This window comes from Xenopus tropicalis, chromosome 3 (genome assembly GCF_000004195.4).
Source record: "Xenopus tropicalis strain Nigerian chromosome 3, UCB_Xtro_10.0, whole genome shotgun sequence".
Taxonomy (NCBI): domain Eukaryota; kingdom Metazoa; phylum Chordata; class Amphibia; order Anura; family Pipidae; genus Xenopus; species Xenopus tropicalis.
Genome location: NC_030679.2, coordinates 117,873,564 through 117,890,933, shown reverse-complemented (window position 1 = coordinate 117,890,933; position 17,370 = coordinate 117,873,564). Strand labels below are relative to the sequence as shown.

At 41.0% G+C, this 17,370-nt stretch overlaps 1 protein-coding gene across 1 annotated transcript in view; it reads right to left on the bottom strand.

The window, feature by feature from the left end:
- nox5 (NADPH oxidase, EF-hand calcium binding domain 5) overlaps positions 1 to 17,370 on the bottom strand; it is a 35,421-nt gene that overhangs the window by 10,267 nt on the left and 7,784 nt on the right. Inside the window, exons 5-10 of the mRNA XM_018092492.2 lie at positions 16,110 to 16,320; positions 14,135 to 14,369; positions 13,904 to 14,057; positions 9,659 to 9,834; positions 2,350 to 2,532; positions 50 to 182 (exon numbers count right to left, since the gene is read on the bottom strand). Of these exons, the coding sequence (XP_017947981.2) occupies positions 50 to 182; positions 2,350 to 2,532; positions 9,659 to 9,834; positions 13,904 to 14,057; positions 14,135 to 14,369; positions 16,110 to 16,320 (1,092 nt within the window). The remainder of the gene's footprint in view (positions 1 to 49; positions 183 to 2,349; positions 2,533 to 9,658; positions 9,835 to 13,903; positions 14,058 to 14,134; positions 14,370 to 16,109; positions 16,321 to 17,370) is intronic.

Genomic DNA, 17,370 nt, shown 5'->3' with positions numbered 1-17,370 from the left:
TGGCCTGAAGCACTGGCAACAAAATCAGCTGATGGATGGATATTCTTACCTGCCTGTTCAGGGGCACTGCTGATAGTGAACGGGTGCCACTCATACTTGGCAATTACTGGTATGTTCAAGTATATGTAGTCACCTGGCTTGAACTGGAAAGATGGCGGTCTCTTAATGACAAGATGTGTCACCTTCAGACAAACAGCAGAAATGAAAGATAGATGATAGATAAATAGATACGAATACCCTATATACTCGAGTATAAGCGGATTCGAATATAAGCTGAGGTACCTAATTTTACCTAAGAAAACTGGATAAACCTATTGACTCGAGTATAAACCTAGGGTGTCACCAGTAGGGCTGGTGCGAGCGAGCCAGCACACAAAGCACAAGAAGCACAAGAAGTACAGTAGGATAATCTTGTTACACGATATTGCTTGAGAACTGATAATAGAACTGACATAGATCCCCCCATTCTCAGCAGAAAGCATATTGACATTAACCTATTGCTGCTGCCTATATACCCGAGTTTTAACAAAGTCCACACTTAAATAGAGATGACCCAGTTGTTACCATATACTCAAAAGTCACTGGTAACACGATATTGCTTGAGAACTGATAAAACAATAAGCTAGAGAATAGAAATGTTAAGAATAAACTGAAGGGTACCGTATATATATACCCTTATACACCTGTACCAAATACCAGTTTGCTGTTTGTTGCTAGTGTATAAGGGCGCAGGGTGCAACATGCTCTGGCAAAGGGTGGCCCTGCCTTGACCAGACAATAAGTAAATGGCCCCCTTTATGTGTTCCATCTAAAGGACAGGATTTCCAGTGCCCATGCTTGTCCCACTGCACTCATGGTTATGGGGTACAGCGGTTTAGACCAACTTGGAGATTAAAAGGCATGACTAGTGACTGAAGGGTACCATATGCTGCTGAGACCCTGTTTGGGCTGGACTGGTAAAAATGATACTTGTTTCCAAAGTTAATGGGGAAAAAAGCAAAAATAAAGGAAAGCCGGTATTTTTTTCAGAAAAGGCGGCAACCATGGCCAGGACTTATTTTGAATTCCAGTCCAACCCTGGAACTCATTTGCACTTTTGGGAACAATAATAAGTAATACCGTGAAGCACCATGAGAAAGCCCAGTGGAGCTAATATGACACAGAACTGCAATGATTTTCCCTCACAAATACGGTTTTGTGACATAAGCCATATGCAGCACTCTCTTGTGACAATATGAACATGAGGTTGTGGCTGTGTGAAGGATTGTGTTTCCTTGCAATGTAATCCTTTTACGAGAGGTATGGGATGGGTTTTGTTTCATTGTCCATTAAATGCTAAACAAAGAAATTTGGCTATAACTAAAGCCCTGTGTTAAGGTGGCCATCAACTACTCACCCCATTCACTTTTGCTCATTTTCTGTGGTCTGACTTCCTAGGAAGCTGCGGGGTCAGCAGCAGCCTCTTACATTAAAAATAAGCCTTATGGGAGAGCCTAAGGCCGTGGCATGTCCTGGAGCTTGTATGACCCAGCAACAGGGCGGGGGGCACGTCAGGGTAGTTAGACGGAGCCCCTGAGTCAGGCAATAGCAGCAGCGCCTCCAGCATTCATATCGTACCACCCCCCCCTTGCATGTGTAGGTGTGCACGCGTGTCCATGTACATGCATGGGGGGGTGCGAGAAGGATGCTGGATGACTCAAGTATAAGCCGAGGGTTCCTTTTTCAGCACGTTTTCAGTGCTGAAAAACTTGGCTTATACTCGAGTATATACGGTAATCTCTAGATGCAGACCTTTATAGAGTCATCTGCAGGAGGGATGCCAGATGCATATCCGCAGGCTGACAAGACGCCTCAAGTGACCTTACGCTAATACAATTTTATAAAACTAAAAAAAGTTTTATGGGGGGGGAGGGGGTACTGTGGTGCCCCATGAAAACGTGCTAGGGAAGGGAGCCCGGCTGTGTTGCGAAAGTTACACAAATTGCGTAAGTTACATATGAGGTTACATTAAAATGTACCCCAATTTATTTAACTTAAGAAAAAAAAACTTAAGAAACTGACATAACTTGCTGTTTATATTGCACGCACAAGGGATGTGGCCAACATTTTGGCACAGTTAACTTGTGTTCATAGGGGGGCAATATAAAAAACTTGTACAGGGCCCGAAAGTTTCTGATGGCGGCCCTATCCCTATGATCCAGTGAGAAACCCTGCACGCGCCCCCTATAATTACTCTCTTGTTGCCGAGTTTTAAAGGTCACAGTAGCCAGATAGCCATGGGGTTGAATTCCTATTCTGCAGCACAGTGTAGTAAAGCCATCAGGAAACATAACTAGGCAGCTGTAGTACCTTAGACGCCAGCAAGTTAACCTCTGTAATATACACATCCCCTGTACGTGACACGGCTGCCCCAAACAGCTTCTCTAGAAGGAACAGAAGCCCAGGGACCAAAAACCATTTCCAGAATTTTGGTGTATGTAGAAATAACAGAATCCAAATCCAAATGTAGGACAGATGAGTCCAGTAGAACACCTAAAAGGCAAAGAGACTGTTATAGGAAAAATCTCTGCACAGTGTTTATATAATTAGCTATGGGAGAAGTTTCATGTGGGGATCGATGTGCACTGTATGGGCTGGATACCCTATAGGTCCACAGAGCCAGGTTGCATAAACTGCATACTCTATGGATCCACACTGCATGTGGTGCAAACTCTATAGATCCACAGATCTACACTGCATGCTTTATAGTTCCAAAACTCTTTATATAATAAATGGCACTAAGTTTGCCCGGGAGCAGTAACCCATAGCAACCAACAGGTGCCAAACAGGTGATCAGTAAATTCTACCTGACTGGTCGCTTTGAGTTACTGCTTCCTTTGGCAAACTTGGTGCCTTTTATTACATAACCCCAATATTGTGCTACATACTCTATAAAGCCAAAAGGCACGTGGATACACATATTTACACCATGGCATAACTAAATGACTATGGGCCTTAGTGCCAAATTTGGGGGACCTGCCAAATTCCATTGTTGTGTGCATTGTCCCTGGCTGACCTCATAGGGGGTTGACCCAGACATAGTTGCACCCCCTGTCCTTTGGTAGTTACACCAGTGATTCATTCTGTATATTCTGCTCACTATATATATATATATATATATATATATATATATATATATATATATATATATATATATATATATATATATATATATATATATATATACATACATACACACACTGCTTGCACTGCACTTGGTGAAAGAGATACTGACACCAGAAATGAAACCTTTTTTTATATCTGTTATAACATTGTTTTTGCGTCCAATTTATTATTTTGCTATAAAAGTATTTGCCAGTTGCTTTTAAATTATCTGACCCCCCATGTTCCTCTATGAGGGGGTGGCCATATTGGTGCAGCAGGAGTCCGTTAGCATTAGAAGCTGTAACTGACAGGTTGGGAAGGGACAGTCAGGTTGGCAAAACAGTCAGGTTTAGGGACTTCAAGTAACAATTACTTACAAATGCAGCCCTCAGAAAAGAACGATCAACATGACCTATAGGGAACTTTTTATGTAGATTCATATTTTAAAAAGTAGATTTTTTGTGTCAGTATCCACAGATCCATGCATGTGCTGCATACTCAATAAATCTACACTGCATGTCCCACCGTGGATTCATGGATCTCCATACACTGCACTCTCTATAGAGCCACACTGCAAGCATTCTATAGCTTAATGGGTTTCTGACTTTTTTTTTTTATTCAAGATGCCCTTTTGTCCTCCAACAATTGGCCCCTTAACAACTAACTAAGGTTATGAGTAGCTAAGCTTTCAGGACATTCTAGGACAGCTAATAAGCATTCTTATAAATCAGGCTGAAGACAGCCCTGCAGTTTGGGAATCTCTGCTATAGATCCAAAGGCTCATGGTGCATACACTGCACCTCCTATAGATTGCTGCATGTGGGAATAAAAAAAAGCATTTTATTTAACAAAATAGTACCAGCCAACAAAAGCATGTAGCAGCTCCATCACATAATTTATGCCTATTTATATCTATAGAACTGTATATAACCAGCCTGCAGCAACAGGGACATAATTGCTAAGCAGAGATATAAAGCACGGCCACACTCTCAGAATAAGTAGCACACATATAAGTAATTGTAACTGTTGATGAGCCTAATAAAATGCCTTTCCTACCATAATCCAGGAACTAAAGAATATGATTATTGACTCAATACCACACATAAAAACCTAAATTGCTGTAATAAAAAATTCCTACAAGTAGATTGTATTTTCAGCAATTTTCAAGAACTCTCTCGGATAATACCTCTCCTTTCTTTCTCTGTGGGCACCGTGCTGCCACCTCTCCCTAAGCCTGTGCAATATGTAACAGCCCAGACTGGGCACGTCTCTCAGGGGAGTTTCAGGTAAGGGCTAAAACAGACCTTAGTTGTAGCTCGTGATATATAAAATGAAATATTATTTTTATCACTGTTAGGGAGCCCTGGATAGTCAACCATCTATTCTTCCTCTTCTTATTTTTTTCTTGCTAGTTCTATATTTTTCTTTCATGTTTTGCTCATTCTTTTTCCCTCTAAGGAAGATATTGGTTGTTCTAACATCTATAAGGGAAGTTAATCACATTGCATCTTGTTTTGCAAGACCTTTGTTTTCCAATATACTTCATGGAATCCTTGGACAGGTTTGTGGCTTTAAATTCTCTTAGAAATCTACATCCTGACCCCCATTACGGTAACACCATCCGGAATGCTGCTAAACCAAATTACTGATCTAGCCCCAACAACTGCGGAAAGAGCTCTCATTTCTATTCTACTAGCATATGCTCGTAAGTCTATCACAATGAAATGGAAAGCCCACTCAGCTCCATCCATACAATTCTGGGTAAGCCAAATCAACCAAGCAATGCCCACATATAGATTACTATATGTCAGAAGAGGATGCCCAAATAAATTTGAGAAAATTTGGTCCTCGTGGCTAGATAAACACAACATAGGAAACTGATACCATCCCGAAAACAAAGCAACCTAACATCAGAAACAAAATGAGTGTTGCCCCCCTCCCCCCTCCCCTCTGTCTCTACCACACCATGCCCCATCCATCCCACCACTCTGGTCTAGAAACTCCAGGAAAAAGCGTTGGCAATGCACAGTTTATAGTAGTGTTAAAGTAGTAGTACATTGTAGATTTATAAAGTACAAAAACAGTGGAACTCAGTATTACAGGGTATGTAATGTTATAGCGAGATCCGTCAAACCACATGTTATGTCACAAAGTTTGATATATGTTTTGCACCATATGATCTCCTCTTGGATGTACTGACTGAAAACAATGTCTGTAATCTGTTTCTCAATAAAACTCAATGGTTAAAAAAAAAGAAATCTACATCCTGACTGAAGGCTTCCAGTTGGTCAGCACCGAAGTACAGTACGGCAATGCTGTCCAAAAGTGGCCATGCTTAGGCTGACCTGTATGGTAGTCCAGTTGGACCACAGGCTGAATGGATAAATATCATAAAAAGGGCCATATATGTGTATGATCACCTTCATGTTGTTTGTTTAGACCAACTACTTGAATAGCAAGAGGAGCTGCAGAGTTCTGGCTTCTCATAATGTCAGCCAACCAACAGAAATGTGCTGTCGGAAGCAATAATCCTCAATCCAAAATAATCAGCCTGTCGTTGCTACCTTTGCACTCCAAATATGAAAATACATTTTTGTGGAGCTTAAACCATTCTCTAGACACCTGGTGGGCTGTCACTGTAGACTGATATGAAGGGGCACACACTTAAATTGCAAAATGGCCCGTAGCCAGTTTATTAACCACTGATGACAAGTATTTAGCGTTTCACCGTTGATTAAGGGAGTCTTTTCCCTGCCAGAATGTTGAATACTTTTCACATTCATGGCTAATAAACTGCCTATGAGCCATTTTGCAATTTAAGTGTGCACACCTTTCTATCATTATGAGTTTGGATCCCAGACTGGCCATTAATGCCCAGATGGGCTGCATGGTTGAAATCAACCGAACCAAAAAGTCCTGCAAGTATTAATTAATATCTAAATCTAAATTTAATGACACAAGGTTCATCCACAGAAGTCAGAATGTTCAGTATTCCAAATGGGAAGTATGTATGTATAATATTTAGCATGTTATCCTAAATACTATATTGAAGGATAACTAAAGCTGAACTAAAGAAATTGGCTAGACATACTGTATGTTATGTTTTAGGCTTCTGTACCAGCCCAAGGCAACCACAGCCCTTTAGCAGGGAAGATCTGTGCCCCCAAAGATGCCCCAGTAGCTCCCCATCTTCTTTTCTGCTGATTCAAAGCACATGCTCTGTGCTGCTGTCACTTACTGAGCTTAGGGGCCCACTCACAAAATATTGTATATACAGAATTACAAAATATTATAGATATATAGAAATACAAAACTATTACAAAATAATTAGTAATTAATTTAGACTAATAGTAAATGGCAGCTCAGAAACCAGTGCAATTAGCATCAGAATTTAATATTCAACCCTGTAGTATCAGCTTCTATAATAAACAGACCTAATTTTTTGCTTGATGATTTGTGATGATCCCTAAGCTCAGCTTCTTAACAGCTGCCCAGAGAACACTGAGCACGTGAGTGCCACTGACACTTAACAAAATCCAAGATGGGGAGCTCCTCTGACAACTTTGAAGGCCTGGATCTTTGCTGTTATTGTCAGAGTGGAGTAAACTGGTCTACTCCACATCCCTACCCAATCCTTGGATGGACCACTAACAATGAGTCTTCATTCAAGGATCATACATTGGAGCTCTGGACATCACTAAATCTTTGATGCATTATACAATTCATGTTTGTCTAGACTCATGAAAAATGATTGGGTATCTATATTGATAAGGATTCTACAGATCAGTGATAGCGAACATGCTAAAAAGCCTGCAGTGATCATCATTCAGCCAAATGCACATGTAGCTCATATTGCTTGAGGGATTTATAATTTCTTACATATACTGTGTATAAGTGGCAAAACAGCAAAGAATCTAGATGACACAGGCAATATACCTTGACTAATATTTTGCCTACAAAGACCAATTTAAATTCATGGATTTCACTGCTAATCAAGTTTGCTACAGACAGCTTTTAAACACGTGTTAGCCTCTGTATTATTGATTTGCATATGAACCCATGGTGGCTTAACATAGCTATTTCATGGCTTAGTGGCATTAGAATAATACACTGCTGATAATTATCTGTGGGTTATCTGAAACATAACTGTAGAAGGCTTGCAAGAGATAGAGAAAGGGAGTCTGGTCTTAACATGCCACAACAAGATAACTATAAATTCTTCCTGTACATCTCCAAGGGCCATACAGATAAACCACAAATCATTGCTCCTTCCTCTTACCCTGTGAATTGACTGCTAAAGGGAAAATAATAATTATAGCCTTATAATTCTAGTATGGATTTATGATATATGATTTATCTTCTATGTCGCTACATTAAAGAGTCAGTATAGCATGAAGGCATAGATTTCTGTGTGCTCTGAAAACTCCTTCTCCTTTAACATTTATGCACAACATATTGTGTGCTGCAGCAGCCAGGCTACCATTGGTGCAACATGTACCAGATACACCGGGGCCCCGCTAAAGAGCCCAGTGATTCGCATACAGCACTTCTTACACTGCCTGCCTGAAAGGGAGGCCAAAGTTTGAATCATAAAAGAAGGCAGCGTTATAAAAACAGGTTCGGACTGGGATGGTTAGAACATGGGGAAAAAACCTTGTGGGCCCTTTCACTTATAGGGCCCTGCTGACACAGACTGACGTTTTTGGTGCTCCCCAGACCACAATAGGGTTGTGTAAAGTGTTTGGGAGGAGCAATGAGTTGTGGTGTCAGCTCACAACTGGAGTGGGGGGCCCCGGACACCCCAGTTCAACACTGATGACAAAGGTGACATTTACTTGAACTGTGCATGTAGAAATATCGGTAGAAGCGCATGAAAATAAAAAACAAAGACAAAATATAGTGCAGATCGAATGAATAATATAGAAGGGGGCTTCTACCTTTTAATCGCTTTTACTGTTGTACATACTGTAAGTAGCCTGCATTGAGCAGGGTTTTAGCTTTTCATTAAACTATTTACACTATTATTGCCTCTTTCTCCATTCTACAATATATTGAGGATTTTGATCCCACTCCAATCAAGGCCCGGCTGGGTTGATCTATATGCTGCATATGTAAAGGTGTCTGGTGAGCATATATACTAGACACTTTGATCGGGTGTTTCACATTGTCATAAGCAATTTGCCAAAGCACTTTTGGGATTTGGTGCACATATTATTCATTCGATCTGCACTATATTTTGTCTTTGTTTTTTATTTTCATGCGCTTCTACCGATATTTCTACATGCACATTTGAGGCTCATCTAGAGAGGAGCTGTTTTCAAGAGGAAGCTGCACTTGATTATTTTTGGAGAGTTTTTTTCACTGAGAATCATCACCAAGAAGCGCTGAGTTATTTGGGTGTTTCACCCTAAAGGATTTACTTGAACTGGTATTGTTTATAGCTGAAAAAACAGTTCTAAATAGCAGAAATATAAATATATTTATAATATATACTGTGTGTATATATATATATATATATATATATATATATATCAATCCAAATGGTGTCCGCACTCCAAGGCTCAATATTCTGCGGGGTGCTTAGCCAAAATTATGTATGTATAGAAAATAATCATCTGTGGCCAGCACACCCTTCAATGTTTCATCAAAAAATTTTTTATTGCAGATATATTGTTAAAACCAACGTTTCGGTCCTTGTTAGGATCCTTGAGAAAGGTCCTAACAAGGACCGAAACGTTGGTTTTAACAATATATCTGCAATAACATTTTTTTTGATGAAACATTGAAGGGTGTGCTGGCCACAGATGATTATTTTCTATATATATATATAAATAATATATATATTTACCAAATCAAACACAACCAGCACCAAGGGTCTTGTGGTTGAAACAAATATTAGTATATTATAATTGGTTGTACATGCAATTATAATACACTAATATTTGTTTCAACCACAAGACCCTTGGTGTTTGATTTGGTATCTATATATATATATATATTTGATCTGCCTTTTTGGAAACCCGTTATCCAGAAAGTTCAGAATTACAGGAAGGCCATCTCCCTTCAACTCCATCTTAATCAAATAATTATTGTTGCCATATAAACTCAAATATGGACAGTTTGTCTTATATTTTGCATTAACTATAAACCAGGGGGCTGTTTGCAGAGATAACTAAAGGATCAGACATTTGTGGTTACGTAATAAAAGGCACTAAGTTTGCCCAGGAGCAGTAACCCATAGCAACCAATCAGCAGGTAGCATTTACTGGTCACCTGTTTAAAAGCAAACATCTTATTGGTTGCTATGGGTTACTGCTCCTGGGCAAGCTTTTTACCTTTTTTTTACATAACCCAACTTGTCTATTCTTGCCACATGTATTCATCAGCAGATCCTGTCAAGTCACTATATTGCTCCATTTGATAGTGTCTCCCCATGGCTATATATATTTTTAAAGAGCTATCAATAATTAATTTGTCAAAACATATCCTATATGTATCATTAATGGGGATTTACCTCAAAGTAGCCTCCTTTGCGTACAAAGGTATTGGAAAACAGCAACATCAGACAGATGAGGAGCTGCAGAAGAATGCCAGTAATGGATGCGGTACCACTGATCCAGCCGATGCCTGGCCTTATAGTGAGGAGATATTCCCAAAATGTATATGCGCCAGTCTTCTCAGTGAGATTTACTAGAGAGAGAATGAATTAGTATATTGTTACCATGGTAACAGCAAATACTGATACTGCCTGAGTCGGAGAGGGCCATTAAATAAATAAGCTGTGTGTTATACCTTATTGCCTAAAGCAGGCCTAGTAACTGCCCTATACTGTAACTCCTCTTTACTGTCTCTAGTGTTTGTAGCGTGTGTTCCTGATGCACTCTTGGGGACGTATTTATTTACATTGGAATCAAGCATCACCGGTGATGTTGCCCATAGCAACCAATCAGATCTTTGCTTTTGTTTTCTAAATTGTAGGTGGCTGTTCAAATATAATTGCTGATTGATTGCTATGGGCAACATCACAGTTGATGTTTTTCTCCAATGTTAATACACTGTATACCCCCCTTGGGGTGGTGATAGGTGTAAAAACAAAGTGAATTGATTATACTGGCGCTCTGCTCAGAAAATAGGCAAACCAAGGCAACACTGTAGTGGTACTCTGGCGTATCATAGCCCACTGTGCACTGAAAACACCACCCACTCAGACACCAGGAGGTTTTGAGCTACAGGGGTAGGGGCAGGCCTTAAAATTGTTTTTTAACTCTGAAAACAAATAGCAGTGATGGGGGTGGTATATAAATACAAGTATGACATTTACTATCTGGAAACCCTTCACCCTAAATGCCCTGTAATTTCCCCTAATATAATGAACTAACTTATGTTGCGTTTAAATCAGGGGTGGGCAAACTACGGCCCGCGGGCCACATCCGGCCCCTTTGCCTTTTTAATCCGGCCCGCCGACGGCGCCAAGTCTCATCACGCGAGACTTGGTGTCATTGGCGTGCCGGAATTAAAGAGAGAAGGGGGCCCGCCCTGGCCCGGGGGTGAGTAAATGTGGCCCGTGAGCCAAAAAGTTTGCCCACCCCTGGTTTAAATGATGTTTATAATCAAATAATTCTGGAATATTTAAATAGTCCCCTAGAATGGAATGAATTCCCTGTGGTCGGTGTTAGAACACAGGGGCTGTGGCACCCAAGGCAATCTGTGTCCTTTCTATGGTCCAACCATACCATTACTCTATGCCAGGAAGAGTTAGTGGCATACATAAATAGCTAACTTGGGAAGGGTGAAAGAAAACAATGATCTGGTCTAATGATAAACATTATACAGTGGGCTGCAATAAACATTCTTACTGGATTTGTGCCCCCCACCGTTCCCAAAATAAGAGTCTCTACTGCTTAACCCTAGTTTTGGCCCTGGTCAAAATCTATAAAAAGCTGTGTGACATTGCCTACTAAAATGTGTAATGCTCTAGACCAGTGCTGTCCAACTTCTGTGGTACCGAGGGCCGGAATTTTTCCAGCCTACATGGTGGAGGGCCGATAATGGAAGCCAGTGTTGACCACTCCCCTTTTTTAAACCACACCCGTGTTATCACATGACAATACCCATATTATTGGTGGTAGTACAGAAAAAACCTGCCATACTCTGCCTTCCCCAACTCTGCCTGTGTGTGCCATACTCTGCCTGCCCTATGCTGTCTGTGTGTGCCATACTCTACCTGCCCTATGCTGCCTGTGTGTGCTATACTCTGCCTTCCCAACCCTGCCTGTGTGTGCCTTACTCTGCCTTCCCTACCCTGCCTGAGTGTGCCATACTCTGTCTGCCCTACCATGCCTGTGTGTGCCATACTCTGTCTGCCCTACCATGCCTGTGTGTGCCATACTCTGCCTGACCTATGCTGCCTGTGTTTATGGCACACACAGGCAGCATAGGGCAGGCAGAGTATGGCACACACAGGCAGCATACAGTGACACAATGCTGGCACTGCTCCTACAGTCTGTACAATAACTATATATTAAAAAACCTTTTAATTGCAGTACCACCTCAGTATATGTTCCTTTTGTAGTGTGCAGGGTTTATTTGTGGGTTTCTACTGCTCCTACAGTCTGTCTGAGGTGTGAAGAGGTGAACAATGTGGGTGATTACAGTCTGAGCCTGAGGTGTGAATAATGCAGGGGGTGAACAATGCAGAGATTAAAAGGTGTGAACAACACAGGGGATTACATATTTAAACAATACAGGGGGTTTACAGCCTGAATCTGAGGTGTGAGCAATGCAGAGGGGCAGTTAATCACAGTACTGATACTATTTAAAGCTTACACAAAGGTAAGCCATCAAAGCAGCCAAACAGGTGGGGGCCACACAGAGGGGGGTCTGCTCTAGACACATGTTGCTTTGTGACACGTTGGTTCCTACAATGTGTAATTACCCCAGAACAAACTATATATGTTCAAACTGGACAGGCACATCATTAAATGGCTTTGTGTCTTGATTTATTTTGTTTATTATCAGCACAGACATATAGCTAATGAAGCAGGTAATACACAGAATAGACCTAAAAGGAAAAGGGGAATAACTATGAGTACTAAGTACTATTTGCACAAGATCTAGTGTGCACAGCATAGTATCTGTATTTGAGATCATTAACTAAAGGGTTATAAACATAAAGGATAATGTTATAACTATTGTAAACAATGTAACTTTATTTAATTTCCTAGTAACAAGAATTTGTATAAAATCTGCAGAGGACCCTCTATGTTTTATATGCTACCTTTGCTTTCTCAAGTTTTTTATTGATTGCCTGTATGCATTATGTTACTAAGAAGCCACTGACTTGTTAGTATAACGCTGCTTCTCCTACTTTTGGTTTAGGTGTAATGCGCCACCTGCTGGTAGAAACCGGCATTAGACTATTGTTTTATTTCAGTAATTAAGTGGGGGTATCCATTATGTCACCCTGAAGGCTACAAATTCACTGGCTACTACCTTCTTTAAGGTTGAAGACAGACGGGGCGATTAGTCACCACAAATTCTGCAAATAATTGGGGCGGTCTTGGGGTGCCCGAATAAGAAATCCGGAGCTGTCTGGCTGCCATTGCTGCACACATGTGCTCTTCTTTCATTATGGAATTTATGGTTGTTATGGGCAGTCTGTAAGATTCATATGGGATAGCTCCATTTTGAGTAGCACCATGACCCCAGCAAGAACAAACCTGTTCTTTTAACAATTACATTTTTCATTGTGTGCCATGTGATATGGGAGCGACCAGAGCTTACTTTAAAGTCTGGACAGTGCAGCAGCCCTAATAGCAGCAAAGATCTCTTAAGTGCACCATGCAGCCTGTAGCTTTTATAGAAGTCTCGCTGAAAGATATGGCAGCGCTATATGACAGCTCTTTGTGCACCATGGAAATGTCAAGTGCACATCTTTTAAAAAGCAAATTGATTTTTTTTTTATCCACAATGTAGTGTTTGTCCCCAAAATTTCAGCATAACTGACAGGAGATGCTCCCACTTCCACCCCCATAAGTTACCAGGGATGGCAAAAATCCACTCCTGCTAACTTTAAGAGCTGAAATTCCGACATCCAACCAGAATTTCGTTTCTTCTATAGTGCAGGGAGCACAATTGTGTCCAATGTGTCAAAATGAGGCAATTGTGTGTGTGTGTGAGTGTTCACAAGTTGCACCTAACATTTTCAGAGTGGGCATTTGAAATGACATTAAAGTGCAATTCTTTTGTCGCAAATTTGCTGTGTCTATTGACACAACCCACTGTGGGAACAACTGCAATTACACACCACGTTTAGGGTGGTGGTACCTCCAGTGCACCCTAGATTCAATAGGCACACTTGTGCGCAATTCATCAGAAGAGGCAGGACGTACACAATAGCATAACTATACGGAAGTGCAAGGAGCATGATTTGACCTGTAATTAACAGGTCAACATATGCAACCATTTTAGCACACTGCACTTTTAGCTGTATTCATAAATGACCATTCCAGTTACTCAAAATGCTGTGCTTTGGAGCACACACCATGGGAGCCTAAGATGACTCGTCTAAGTGCATCATGGGAATTACACTCTTAAGCCGTAAAGCTCAGTTAAAGATGACAAAAAGGTGATGACAATGTTAAAGAGAGAGCTCTGAAGATGGGAATTCAAGTGGACATGTCTGGAGTGTTAGACAGTTAATGGCCATGGCGTTACCAGGTACATGACCTCAGTCAGAGGAACTGCTATGTATACTTACTGAAATTAGTTATGTGCGCTGCAGTATGAATGACTGTTAGAACAAAAATAACATATCCAATCAGCTCATGCAGAACAACATTCTGATCCAGTGGCAGGAAACGTACAACGCAGGTAGTGCGCAGCCATGTCAGACACCGACGCAGCATCATCACCTGAGGGAACACTTTTGGTTATAAACAGGGAGGGATGTTTATTGATCATAGCAATACCTCCTGGTATGTAGACTCACCACAATAAAAGTGCAGTTGAAATTCAAGCACTGACCACAGCCCTTGGCTACCATGATCCACCCTCCAAGACTGGCATGATTGACTGCAGCTAGGCCAAAGAGCAGGACGTTCAGGCACCAGTAGCAGCACATGAAGAGCAGCTTACTGCGGTTGTTGTGCCAGTAGGTCCTTGTTAGATAGCGAGGAGTGTGGCTCTTGTTTTGCACAGCTGGAGGCTTCAGCCAGTTAGCAGCGCTAGTAAGGGAATTCAAAGCTACATTATATAGATTAAGCAGCATTAAAAAAACATATATAAATGTGTGTGTGCATATTTTTTGCAGTGTAAAACACATCTAAACCCATGCCTAAGGCACTGTTCTACATGTGTGCACTTTTAAGCAAGAATTCTACCATTTTTATGATGTAATATCCACTGGGGGCACTGTTCCACTGCAATCTCATTGTGTATCAGTAGAGCGAGCATTATGGAAGTGCCCCCTCTGCAGAATCATCTGTGGCCCCAAGTTTTATATGTAAAATAATAATAGAAATAGTTGGTATTTATTAGGAAAGAAATGATTGACTGCACTGCAGTTAACAGCTTAAATAAATATATTGTGCTGGGATAAATTCCCTGTTGAAGAGATAAAGGTGGCCTCTGTGGATAGCAGAAAGAAGGAATTAACCCAGAACATTCAGGTAGATTCATAGAACTGGGCCCATTGTGATAAATTCTAAATGATAAATATAAGCTGCAATATATCTGCTGTTCCTTATAATGCAATTATGAACTGGTAGTCACATGATTCTGATATAAATCATAAATGTGGGATGGGGTACTCCTGCCAGAAAGAGTCAGGTGGCAGCAACATACAGAGCCACAGTCTGGCAAGGACCTGAATAATATAATGTACAAACAGAGAACTGCAGTGATCTGATTGCTTTGTGCTTTATTGACTTAGGGCCACAGGGCCTGGAATGGTTGCCTTTCTCTGTTTGAAGCCAGTAAAGCAATATACAGTTGTGCCACAGTCACAATTTTCAGAATTTTTTCTGAATTAATCAGAAAGATTCTGACATATGCTTCCTACTATACTTTCACAAGGAGCATATGGAATCTAAAGATGCTTAAAGCAGCCAAGACTTAGAGGGCTCACCTTACTGATCTGTGCTCCCTGCAGGTAAGTTACCAACCTGAATCCAATCCACTACAGCCACAAAGTCTATAGTAGTGCAGGGCTGCATAGGCTTTACTGGGCCTTTACATGCTACAACACATCCAATATAAGCACCCCATCTCCAAATATTACATATGACATAGTTTCTTGTGTGCATACACACCTAGTAATATGCTGTATGCAATATAATGAAATATAAATGCAATATAAAAATATATAGGTACACAGAGTACACTTTTTGTGGGGTAACCCCTCATGAAGAGGTTCTATGACCACATAAAACAGAAAGCTTTTATACAGGACATGGATATTCAGTATGACTACTTCTATCCTTATTTCAACTTAAATGACCTGGAACACAAAATCGTAGAATCTATAGTACTGGCATGCTGGAATGTAATGGTTAAAGTACACTATTACTTCTAATAAACAAATTTTATGAGTCATGTGACCTCAAATGACAGCATAAAGTAAAGATTAGGAAATCTTATTCATGGCTATTGAGCATTACAAGTTTCTGAATGATATATACTGTCAGTATAAGTTACAACTGAAACACATGGGTGCATTTAGAAGACACTAATCTGCAGGGCCAGACTGGCAATCAGTGGGTTCTGGCAAATACCAGAGGGGCCGCTCTAAGATGCTAAAGACAGGGCTGTTTGGCCTCTATGCATTGAAACGCCTGGGCCTATTTTGACTCCCAGTGCGGAGCCACTAATTTGACAGTTAAATGCTACCACCTAAAATAGATGGGTGGCTCTGTTTCATGTTAAACACTTTAGAAACCATAACAAGAGCCAGGCAACTGCTCCACCTTATGGTTAGGTTCTCCATAACTTCTGGGAAGCGCTCTAGCTCCTCCTTCAGTTCCTGGAACGTGATGGATCCGCTATGGTCTTTGTCAGCAGACTCGAACAGCACCAGCGTCAGGTCATCCAGCTTCTCCTCAGGCAGCGAGATTGCACTTTCCCGTAGGCATGATTTCAGAACTGTGCGTAGCTCACTTGGGTCAATAGAACCGCTCCCTGGAAAGGTGGATGAAAATTCATCAATAATCATCATAAAAAAATCCAATGCTATGGCAGACCTAAGTTACAATGGATGTACTTCTGAAGGATTGCGTCAGACTATTCTTTTGTATGTGGTTAGGTAACGTGATAGATCAGTAATAGGCATTACATATTGTTACATATTTACATAGCTGTGCAAAAGAATGTTAAGGTCCCCATACACAGGCCAATTCTAGCTGCCGATATCGGTCCCTTAGACCGATTCGGCAGCTAATCGGCCCATGTATGGGCACTACTGATGGGATTGCCCGACCGATATCTGGCCTGAAATCGGGCAGATCTCGATTGAGCAGGTTTAAAAATCTTGTCAGATCGGGGACCGCATCGGCTTGTAGATTTTTAAACGTGCCCGATCGAGATCTGCCCGATTTCAGGCCAGATATCAAACCGACTTTGCCTATACCCAACGTTATAATTCGATCATTTGGCCCCAGGGCCTGGATTCTCCTGATATCACCCACCCGTAGGTGGGTAAACAACTGTTTAAAGTAAGCCTTTTAATTTCCCCAGGAAAGAAACATCTTGTGGTTTTACTCTACTTCACTGGTTCTCAACCTGTGGGTCGGGACCCCTTTGGGGGTCGAATGACCCTTTCACAGGGGTCGCCTAAGACCATTGGAAAATACATATTTCAGATGGTCTTAAGAATAATTTTATGGTTGGGGGTCACCACAACATGAGGAACTGTATTAAAGGGTCGCGGCATTAGGAAGGTTGAACCACTGCTCTACTTAGAACTAAACAGAGAAACTATAGATGGGGTGGGGTATATTTCTGAATTCCCCAGAGTTGAACTTCCCAGATCTTTATTTACTTATGTAGCATTGTATAGGGCTATTTATTAAAGGGTAGAAAAAACAAGTGATCAGAGAGCTGCAGTGAGCTCTGTTCACCATTTCAGATATATATGCCCCATTGCATGAAGTTATTCCTTTGCTAAATGGCTCAAGGCATTGCCAATGTACTGTATGTCCTAGATGCAATATTTGGAGTTTCTGGCAAAGA